Source organism: Neophocaena asiaeorientalis, unplaced genomic scaffold (genome assembly GCF_003031525.2).
Source record: "Neophocaena asiaeorientalis asiaeorientalis breed wild unplaced genomic scaffold, Neophocaena_asiaeorientalis_V1.1 scaffold593, whole genome shotgun sequence".
Taxonomy (NCBI): domain Eukaryota; kingdom Metazoa; phylum Chordata; class Mammalia; order Artiodactyla; family Phocoenidae; genus Neophocaena; species Neophocaena asiaeorientalis.
Window position 1 is genome coordinate 96,896 of NW_020174701.1, and position 11,646 is coordinate 108,541.

An 11,646-nucleotide genomic window follows, 5' to 3' on the forward strand; every position below is an offset into this window, starting at 1 on the left:
CCCCGCCCCTTCGGCCCCGCCCACCCCGTCAGCTTCAGCCCCGCCCCGACAGCTTCAGCACCACCCCCTTAAGCCCCGCCCGTTTCAGCCCAGCTCTCCCGCCGTCTGCTCTCAGGGTATGCAGTTTATGGTGTGTTCCGACTTCCTCATGTCCGCTCGGGAATTCGTTGTCCTCACACCCTATAAGTCGCTCTCTTTGTTCTTTCCCAGGCCGCAGAGACTGCTCCGAGTCCCCAGAACTGACCCACGGCCTCCAGACCTCCAGCAGCGGCCGCCCGGGTCCCCCCACGTCCCAGGGGAGTTTGGTCGCGTCCGGTCGTGACCCAGGGAGCGCGTCCGCGTCGTCATGGCGACGCTCAGGGAAGGTGGCGGCGCCCGTGGAATCCCACCCGGGAACCCGCTCCTGGGTGAGCGGCCTGGGACCTGAGGCCGTGAAGGCAGCCTGAACCCCGGACGGGTGTCCAGCCGCAAGTCAGCCTGGTTGGGGGGCGGAGGAGAGCTCGGGCCCAAAGGGTTAAATGAGGATGCGGGTGGCACGTGGGTCTGGGTTCGACCCTGCTCTGGGGTAAAGGGGTGCTGAGGGGAGCAGGCGTTTGTCAAGGGTGAGAGGGCCTGCCCCGTAGAGCATGGGACCGCGAAACCGAGGATGCCTGGCGGGAGGGTGGGGAGGTGGGGGGAAGGGGGACAGTTCACCTTGGGGGTGAGTGAGCTGGGATGGGACCTTGGATGACAACGGTTTAGCTATTGTGTCTCCCTGAAGTACAGGCAGGGAAAGTGAGGGGAGGGGGCTGGAGAGTGAACCGGGGCGGGTGTTGAAGGGGTGGAGGGGAAGGAGCTGGGTGAGGTGAATCTTCAGCCATGCTGGTGAGAGGGGATGGGCCGAGAGTGGAAAGGAGAACCTTCCTTCAGAAAGTGATTGTTAAGTACCTCTTCAGTGCTGTCAGTGTATTTTGCTTGATGCTGTACTCTTTGGGGAATCTAAAACTATGAGCTTTCTCAAAACAAGAAACAAAAGAACACACGTAAAGATCCACACGTGATTTTACGTCAGTCTCAGGGGCTTCACAGAGCAGCCCCCAAGCTTAGAGACGCAGCTGTGGGAGATATAAAGATGTGTGGGATTTGTAAAATGCCATCACAAGGCAATACATTATTAATGCCAGAAGTAGTGGAGGCAGCAATTGCTAAAGAACGTTAAGGGGCTTTGGGATCAGTGTGAACTTTATGAAGGCAAGCCTGGCAAAGGGTGTGACGGAACCGGGACCCTCGGTCCTAGGACAGAGCTCCTAGGAAAGCACCCAGTGGTGGGGGAGGAGGTCTATGGCTCTCCACCTCCTCTTCCCAGAGAGGGGCCCAGGAAGGTGGCTCAAAAATGCCAGTGTCTCCCAGTGTTGAAGGGTTTCATGGTCACGTCCATCCAAGAAACTGATTCGGAGAAATCTCAGAAAGAAAAGCCCTCTTTAACTGCTGACTTTTCCAACATTTTCCAAACTTCATCAACTGTGAGAGCCTCAGGAACCATCAGGGCTACATTTTGGGAAAAGCTCTTGAACAGAATTAAGGACCACGGAAGGGTTTTGAGCAACGGCACGGCACTGGGTTCAATGTGTGACGCAAGATGAATGGGACCACCTGTGTGGGAACGGAGCGGCGAGGGGGGTGGGGGTGGGGGGGCTGAGCCACAGTAAACCACACAGTGACAAGAAGTACATTTGTCAAGGGTTGAGAAAAAACTGTGTGGTTTCCTGTGGATGATTATACGACTACTGTTTTCTTCCCAGGAAATGACCTTTGGCTCTAAAAAGAAGGCTCCATTTTTCATGATAAAATGGCAGTGGTGAAAACCCCCAGCAGAGAAGTAAAGAATGCTGAAGAACCATTTCATGATGTATCACCCCTCCTTTTAAGGAGCCTAGTGGAGGAACCCAAGAAACCAAAAGAAGTACCTAATCACCTCCTGGAATCAAGTAGGTGGTTAGGAAACAGATTTGCTTTACAACTCACATCTTCCCAGAGGATCCAAAGTCCAGAAAGCATAAAGGAATGTTGGGTGCTGATTTATCTGTATTGTTTTACAGGCTGGTAATAGTGTTCATCATTAAGAACAATGGTTCCATTTAGATCCATCCACTTCACTGGTAGACTTTATTTTTTTATGTTTATTTATTTTTGGCTGCGTCAGGTCTTAGTTGCAGCACATGGGATTTTCCGTTGCGGCGTGGGCTCTTCGTTGTGGTGCTCGGGCTTCTCTCTAGTTGTGGTGGCGGGTTTTCTCTCTAGTTGTGGCGCTCGGGCTCCAGAGCGCGTGAGGTCTGTAGTTTGCGACACACGGGCTCTCTCGTTGAGACGCGTGAGCTCAGTAGTTGTGGCGCGTGGGCTTAGTTGCCTGGCCCCATGTGGGATCTTGGTCCCCTCGACCAAAGATCAAACCCGCTTCCCCTGCATGGGAGGAGCGTGGAGTCTTATCCACTGGACAGCAGGGAAGTTCTGTAACTGGTGGACTTTTGTGGTGGAAATTGGTTGCCAAGTTCTGCCACCTCCACTTCCTCCAATATCTTTCCTCTCTGTCCCCATTGCATCCTCAGCAGGTCACCAGGACTCTTGCAGGGCCCTCCTCCCTGGCCACACTCTTCACAGCCCTGGCATTGTCCTTCCTAGAATTCATGCTGGCTCCTGCCCCCGTCCTGTTTGGATGCTCTCAGGGGATCCCCTGTGTGCAGTTCCTTTGCTTGGCACTTGGCCCTCTTTGCCGTCGGTCTAAGCCTGCCCACCCAGGGCCCCTCTAGTCCCCCAGCTCCGGCCATGCCTGTTACTCCTGCTTCTTCAAGGATATGTGCCTTTTCCCATGCACATCCCTGAGCCTGGAAAGCCTGCTACATCCTATGGCTGCTGTACAGAAGGCTAACCGTTGTGCCTGCGGTCTTCTCACTGAATCCATCGCATCACCATGGCACCGTCTATGTGCCTGCGGTCTTCTCACTGAATCCATTGCATCACCATGGCACCGCCTATGTCCATCTTACTGTTGGGGAGGCTGGGGTGGCCCAGCTAAGCGGAGAGGTGGTGTTCAGATGTTGCAGCCCAGTGTCCCGCTCCCTATGTCCCACTAGCTTGCTTCCCACTTGCCATTCAAGGCCCATCACAAATGCTGGAAAGGCAGCATTTGCCGTGGCTCTGTTGTCACTGAAGAACACACTGAGTGCGAGTTAGTATACTTGACTATTTCTGGACATTAACAGGAAAATGCCCGTTTTACATCTGTTTTGTGGCCCTACAAACAAAATCTTCAGCATTAAAAAAAATTACCAAGGGACTTCCCCGGTGGTCCAGTGGGTAAGACTCCACGCTCCCAACGTAGGGGGCCCGGGTTTGATCCCTGGTCGGGGATCTAGATCCCGCGTGCATGCCGCAACTAAGAAGCCCACATGCCACAAGTAAGACCTGGTGCAGCCAAAATAAATATAAATAAATAAAATGTTTTAAAATTACCAAGCAATGTTCAATACTTAAAAGTAATTACCAATACTTACAAATTTACCAAATAAACTATGGAGATCATAATCCCCCTGAGACCCCACCCTTACCCCAGTCCAGCCCTTCAGTTTGGCCCACAGTTGATGACAGTGGCCACTCACCCGCGGGGGAGGAAAACACCAAATGTTTCACACCCACTGTAGATGGGTACGAAACACGGGGGGCGAAGGGTGGGGTCAGAGTGTCAGTGACTCACAAGATTTAGCTATAGCCAAAGGGGAAAGGTCGTCATTTGTAGGAAACTGGACAGGGCATTCATACCGCAGGAGGCAGTTTACTGGTCGGAACCAGGCCTGGGTTTGATTTTTACAAAATGGAAAGAATGGAGGGTTATAAACAGATGCCTGGCATGAAGCACGGAAGGCACGGAAAGGCTTGTGACCCGGTGTCTTCTCCACACATCTCAGTTCCTGCTGCGTGAAGAGCCGGGACAACTTTTGTAGACCTGGACTCTTCTGTGAGCTCAGCTGTCCTAACCTTGTTCTCAAAACCGGGAGCAAAAAAAGACACTCACGTGACAAGAGCAGTTTGAGACTTTACCGTCCAGAGGCATAATTTTTCAGAGCCTTAGGCTTACTCTGTATTGCACTGTAATTCAGTTCAGAGGAAATCAAATAATAGCAGTTAAATACACAGTAATAAAATTAAACCCTTGCTGTCTGGATTCTTTGAAGTGGATATTCATCACATAATAAGCAATTGCAGTGTTATACAGAGAAAACAGGGTGTGTGCTCTTCACAAGCTTGTTTTATTATGAAGACTTGTATAGAATGTGTACAGAGCAAGTTATTTTAATAGATAATAATAAGTGTGAATTTGTATTGTGATGATAATATCTCCCAAGTGATGTGTAAAACTAGAGGGAGAAGCAGTCCAGTTCTCGTGGAACAATCATTAATCTTGTTGACAGCTGTATCCTCTGTCTGAAACCTTCGTACGCTTAAAATACCCTAGATTAAAGGGAGCTCATGTTGATAGGATCTTCTTTCATTTAATATACGTTTTTATGTCTAAACTCATGATATACTTAATCTGCATTGTTTTTATAGAGGTTTATGCAAATCTTCTGAATAATAAGGTCATACAGGCAAAACCTGGCATATTGCATTTTGGAGGCTATCAAGTAGAAAAACACCACCAGCAGATACTGGTAGGTACTTTAAAAGAAAAATTTTTTTTTTAAATTTCGTTGAAATATAGTTGATTTACAATGTTGTGATAGTTTCTGCTGTACAACAAAGTGATTCAGTTATACATATATATACATTCTTTTTCATATTCTTTTCCATTGTGGTTTATCCCAGGATATTGAATATAGTTCCCCGTGCTCTACAGAAGGACCTTGCTGTTTCTCTCTATAATAGTTTGCATCTGCTGACCCCAAACTCCCGATCCGTCCCTCCCCCACCCCTGGGTAGGTACTTTCTAAGTGGGATAATTAATCATAATAATGAAATGCCATGAATGTTCTACATTTATATTACTCATTCATCTAAAGAGAAGCATAATCAGCAGAAGTGCAGATGTAAATTGGACCAGAAAGGCAGTTCTAGGATGAGAAATTTTAAAGTTGCATCAGTGTCCTTGGACAGCTTTCCTCCCCCCTGCCAAAGGCTCCTCCCAGCACTCTCTCCAAACTGGTGCCGTTGCTGAGTGACCGTAGGGGCCAGGAACTGTGCTTTGCATCTCACGTGGTCCAGTTTAGTCTTCACACTAGCTTTGTGGAGGTTGTATTGTGGCTCTCTTTGTAGAGATGAGGAAACCGTGATTCCAGAATGTTAAATACAGTACTTGCCTCAAGAACACAGGGACAGAGACAGAGTGACTCTTAGGCTGCCTGCCTCCCAACCAGTGAACTTTTTTTTTCTTTTAGATTTATTTTATTTATTTATTTTTTGGCTGTGTTGGGTCTCTGTTGCTGTGTACAGGCTTTCTCTAGTTGCGGCGAGCAGGGGCTGCTCTGTTGCGGCGTGCAGGCTTCTCATTGTGGTGGCTTCTCTTGTTGTGGAGCACGGGCTCTAGGCGCGCAGGCTCAGTAGTTGTGGCGCACGGGCTTAGCTGTTCCACGGCACGTGGGATCTTCCCGGTCTAGGGCTCGAACCCGTGTCCCCTGCATCGGCAGGCGGGTTCTTAACCGCTGCGCCACCAGGGAAGCCCCTCAAGTGCACTTGCGCTCCACACCTCTACCACCAGGGAAGGGGTGTCCCTTTCTTAGAAGGGCCCAACAAAGCTTCCGTTTCGCCTGCTCAGGTCAGATGCCCAGGCCTAAATCAGTCACTGTGGCCAGAGACACTCTGGCCTGACCTGGGGCAGCAGCTCCGCTGAAAGGGCTCCAGAAGGGACAGGTGAAAGGACGCACCGAGGAGTGGCTGAAGCTGTGGGGACAGCAGTCCACCGCAGAGCCACATGAGTCCAGGCCTTTCTGGCTCCCCGTCCTTGACCCGGATGTCCAGACTGGGGAGTGCCCGGGTGGCTACAGCACTCCTAATCCGCCACGTAAAGGGGGCCTGAGCATTAAAGCAGCTATAACGCCTCAGAGACCCCGCCGTGACCCTCCAAAGTCACACTGAGCAGGACGTCAGAACTACGGCAGCCGGCCATGGAGCTGGGCTAGACTGGGCTGCGGACATGTGCTGGAGTGGGGCCGATAGGCGTGGGCTCTCTCACGTGGGCCCTGCGGCTCCGGCTTTGTGGGTGGCGTCCCCTCCCAGCGCAGGCGTCTCCGCGTTTACGAGCAGTGCGTTCTTATCAGCCATGTCTTTCACTTATTTATTTATTTTTGTTTTCACATAGCGTCTTTTCTAAAATTTTTTTAATTTAATTTTTATTTTATATTGGAATATAGTTGATTTACAATGTATTCGTTTCAGGCGTACAGCGAAGTGATTCAGTTATACACATATGTACATCCACTCTTTTTTAGATTCTATTCCCATATAGGTCATTACAGAGTATTGAGTAGAGTTCCCTGTGCTGTACAGTAGGTCCTTGTTGATTATTTTATATATATAGTGTTTATATGTCAATCCCAAACTCCTCATTTATCCCTCACACCGAAACCGTGTCTTAAAGTGGATCATTTAGAGCCAGAATTCCAACTATGGTGTTAGACTTATCCTCAGAGTGAGGAAAATCGACGGAGGAAACTGACAAATGGTAGAGCTGTCAGGAAGTGAGGTCAGGTTCTATGGGGCAGACCCCTGCGGACAGAGAATGCAGCTTTCAGAGAATGCAGCACCCTCAAGTCCTTACTTATCCAAGAGGGTGGAAAGAGAAGGGATCGGGAGAGGAGCCTGTTAGATGCCCAGTGCTTCCTCCTAGGAAAAGGGTCAGGATTTAAAACTGCAATTGGGAACTTTACCCCTCAATCTATCAGGACACATTCCTTAGAACACAGCATCAAAGACCAAAGTTAATCATTCATTTTAGAACTTGCTTTTCCTGGTTATTAGCTTTGCTATCTAGATGATGGTAGGGTAAATCTAAAATAATTATTGTTCATAATTACTCATTGTTTGCAATGAGTGAACAATTCTCTACCCGTTCCCACCCGCCTCACTCTCCTCATTCCTTCACCCACCCACCCCCAACCTGGGCAGCCACTGATCCACCTTCTGTTGGTGTAGATTTGCCTATTCTGGACGTTTCACATAAGTGGAATCACACGACATGTGGTCTGTCGCGACTGGCTTCTTTCATTCAGCATGTTTTCCAGGCTCATTCAATTTGTAGCATGAATCAGTACTTCATTCCTTTTTACGGCCAAATAATATTCTGTTGTATGGCTTTATTACATTTTGTTTTGTTGAAAACAATTTTTTTATTGAAATATACTTGATTTACAATGCTGTGTTAGTTTCATATGCACGGTAAAGTGATTCAATTATACATGTCTATATAACTATATATATTCTTATTTTACATTCTCTTCCACTAAAGGTTATTGCAAGATATTGAGTAGAGTTCCCTGTGCTATACAGTAGGTCCTTGTTGTTTATCTGTTTTATATATAGTGGTGTGTATCTTTTCATCCCAAACTCCTAATTTATCCCTCCCCCACCTTTCCTCTTTGGGAGTCATAAGTTTGTTTTCTATGTCTGTGAGTCTATTTCTGTTTTGTAAATAAGTTCATTTGTATCAAATTTTAGATTCCACATATAAGTGATATCATATGATATTTGTCTTTCTTTTTCTGACTGACTTCACTTAGTATGAGAATCTCTAGGTCCATCCATGTTGCTGCAAATGGCATTATTTCATTCCTTTCTATGGCTGAGTGGTATTCCATTGTATATATGTACCACATCTTCTTTATCCATTCCTCTGTCGATGGACATTTAGGTTGCTTCCATGTCTTGGCTGTTGTAAACAGTGTAGCTATGAACATTGGAGTGCATGTATCTTTTCAAGTTATGGCTTTCTCTGGATATATGCCAAGGAATGGGGTTGCTAGATGATATGGTAGCTCTATTTTTAGTTTTTTAAGGAACCTTCACACTGTTCACATTTCATCGGTTGATGGACGTTTGGATTTTGTCTTTGGGGCTGCTAGGAATAATGTCATCGTGGACATTCGTGTCCATGTTTTTGTGTGGATATATTTTTAATTCTCTCGGATATATATTAAGAAGTGGAATTGGGTTGTATGGTGTGCTAGTTTTCTGTGGCTGCCATAACAAATTACCACAAATTTAGGGGCTTAGAAAACTAGAAACTTATTCTGGAGACCAGAGTCCAAAGTCAGGCTGTCAGCCGGGCCTCGCTCCTTCCACGGGCTCTTGGGAGGAATCTTTCCTTGCCTCTTCCAGGTTGTGGTGGCTCTAGGTGTTCTTTGTTTTGAGGCTTCATGACCCTAAACCTTGGCCTCCATCTTCACATGGCTTCTCCTCCCACTCCCTTTTGTCTTCTCTTCTGTCTCTAAAAGGATACTTGTCGTTGGACTTAGGACCCATCCAGGTAATCCAGGATGATCTCATCTCAAGGTCCTTAACTTAATAGCATCTGCAATCACTCTTTTCCCAAATAAGGTCACATTCACAAGTTCCAGTTATTAGGGTGTGGCTGTATCTTTTTGAGTTCACCATTCAACTCACTGTTGTTCTATTTGCATTTCCTTAATCACGAGTGATGTTGAGCATCTTTTCATGAGCTTACTGGTCACATTGCACCAAAGGCTTGTGGTGGAGAAGCCATTTGGGATAGCCTAAGAGCAAAGTGAGAGGTGGGGAGCTGACACCCAGGGCATAGAGGGAGACGAGGAGAGAGGCTTGGAGGGAAAGCATGTGGCATATTTGGAGACCAGTGTGAGGTCTGCTTTACCCAGATCATAGGCTTTTTGGAGGGAGGTAAAAGCTTCATTCTGCTGAAGAACAGAGGCCGTCTCTGTCTTTTGTACAACACAATGCCTAACACACACAAGGCACTCAATAAACACTTGTCAAGATATTGAACTCACTTTATTGGAAGAGAGTGACTTGGTAGAGACTCGTGAATTCCAAGTAAATACAGGCTAGCATCTAAATAATCACACTGCTTCTATCAGACATTGAAACAAGCAGAAATGGATACAAGTACAAAATTATTTCATCTTAATAACATTCTGGGAGAGCCAGCCTCCTGTTTCTATCAGCAAACTTAAGCAGAAACCTAAGGGAATTACCTTGAGACTCTTGCCAAACAAGGAGGGGGGGAAATCCAACTCTGCCTTTATCTTGGTTTTGTTACAGGAAACGGTGTAAATTACCCAAGAATGGAATGATTGAATGTGTGTTTAAGACGACAATAAATTGTTCATTAACATTTGAGATTGATCCAGATCTGGTTAAAGGCTTTAAAGCCTTTTACTTGGATTCATATCAAAATCAATCTTTCGATTTAAAAGTTGAAATAATGGTTCCCACTTTTCTCAAAACCAAGACCTCTTAAAATCCCTTTCCCTCTGCGGAAAGACGTTGTCTGGGAAACTATATTTATTAAGGAAATAATTAATCAGCTTTCCCATGAGACAAGCAGTGTTACTGTGGCCAGCCCCAAACAAAGTTGTCAGACTCTACAGCCTTATCTTATGCAGAGCGGCATTCCCTTCAGGCTTTCTGCAATAATTGTATTAGTTTTCAGGTCCCTGTTGCAGCATTCAGAGACACCCCTGCCCCAGGATCTTGGTTCTCAAACTGGAGCCACAAATCCCAATGGCTTCTAGTCAGTGTGCGAGGGTGGGGACTTGAAGCTACAGTGTAAACAAACATGGTGCATCCTTCTGGAGCATCAGTTTTACTCTCCCATTTTGGAGAAATGCAGTATAGAGCAAAATTTTAGAGTAAAATCCATTACCAACCTGCATTTTAAGGTAAAACTGTTACTGACCAGGATTCTTGGACTCCGTAATCAGTAGAAATTAATAGGAGGCCAGAGGAGACATTCAGGCAAGGCTTTACTGGGGCCCTTGCTGTAGCAGGGGGGAGCGAGAACAGGTAGCAAGTTCCCTGTTCCCTTGCTGGCTCCTCGAGGCGGGGCGGGCTGGTTCCTTATATGGGGTGAGGCTGGGGGCAGGTCCAGGGGTCGGGCCTGAGGGGTGGCCTAGGTGCTCTGCCCACCCCCTTGGTGGGCTGTGTGCAGGCATCCTACGCAGGGCCCTGCTTTTGCTCCCGGCTCCTCAGAAGTGGCAGTTGGGTTTGTTTGTTTGTTTGTTTTTTGTTTTTCTTTGGTCTTTTTGTATCTTGTCGTCCACAATTTGCCCCAGCTACACATGCACGCAGTTATTTTTAGTCCCTTATAGTTTCTTTGTATCTGTTGCTCCAGGAGACGTCTGTCCCCGTGCCAGCACTGCAGCAAAGGGTCCCAGGTCCCAGGTCCCAGCCTGTCTCAAAACACTTTAAAGAACTTATAGAGCTGCTTGCGTTTTGCCCCCAGATCCCTGGCGTTGGGTATTAACCTCTGAGAAGCTGTGTCCCTGAGGGGAGGGGTTGAAGGACCCCGACTTGGAGGCTGAGCTGTGTTTGGAAAATACTATGATTAGTGCCCGGGGTTGAAGGTTAGACCCAACGCTCTGCCCGGTGGAGGGGCTGGAAGGAAGGAGCAGAGTGGGGACGGAGGGGCGGGAGCTCTGAGCAGCCCTTGGGAGAGCCCTGTGACCCTTGAGTAAAAGCTGTTCAACCCGGGACTGCCTGGTTGGTGGTCCCATGCTTGCTTGCCTGTTCTGGGGGCCCGTTCTGAAACACTGAAGCGGGGGCTGTCAGTTGGGGCCGGGGGGGGGGGTCGGGCAGGGGAGGGGGGGTCAAGGTCGTGAGGACCTATGGGGCCAGGAGAAGGTCAGCTCCCAGGGGCGCAGCGAGCTTGCGGGGGGAAGTAAGGACATCTATTGACCCCACAATTGCGGGACAGAATAGGGTTTTAGGTGAGTTTATCTTGTCTCGCCTCAAGGGCAATCCTGGGTTGCTCACGTTTTCAAATAAACTTTAAATATTATTTTAACATACACTTTCTAAACACTTGATCTTCCCAAGGCTTTTTTTCCCCTTTCAATGACGATTATTTCACCCTCAGTTTTAGTTATAAATGAAAAGGCAGGAATGCCATTTTAGCCCTGAAAGCATATTACTTTTTAAAAAGAAATCAAACTGACCTGCTGACAAAGTGTAAAAAAAAAGATAGATAGGGAATGTAGTTTGGGTACTGAGACATCCTGAGCTCTGAGACGGGAAGGGCCCTGGGTTGCAGGCATCCTGGGCTCCAGCATACCAGTGTCTCCTGGAAGGACCATTCTCCTGGGTAGGAGATCCAGGAGCCCACACCTCACCAAGATTCCCCCATGCAGAACCCCTGGAGGTCAAGAGAGGCCTGGGCAACTTTTATTTTTTCAGGCTTCTCACATATTAAAGAGATATGCCAGACTTCCCCGGTGGCACAGTGGTTAAGAATCTGCCTGCCAATTCAGGGGGACACGGGTTCAGGCCCTGGTCTGGGAAGATCCCACATGCCGCGGAGCAACGAAGCCCGTGCACCACAACTACTGAGCCTGTGCTCTAGAGCCCGCGAGCCACAAGTATTGAGCCTGCATGTTGCAACTATGAAGCCCACATGCCTAGGGCCCGTGCTCTGCAACAAGAGAAGCC

General features: G+C 47.9%; 1 protein-coding gene across 1 annotated transcript in view; it reads left to right on the forward strand.

Moving 5' to 3' along the window:
- The first annotated feature begins 297 nt into the window (after nucleotides 1–297).
- The window catches only part of LOC112409204 (cilia- and flagella-associated protein 221-like), a 27,756-nt gene continuing 16,407 nt past the window's right edge, over nucleotides 298–11,646 (forward strand). The window contains exons 1-3 of the mRNA XM_024759161.1: nucleotides 298–407; nucleotides 1,782–1,967; nucleotides 4,585–4,685. Of these exons, the coding sequence (XP_024614929.1) occupies nucleotides 1,829–1,967; nucleotides 4,585–4,685 (240 nt within the window). The 5' untranslated portion in view covers nucleotides 298–407; nucleotides 1,782–1,828. The remainder of the gene's footprint in view (nucleotides 408–1,781; nucleotides 1,968–4,584; nucleotides 4,686–11,646) is intronic.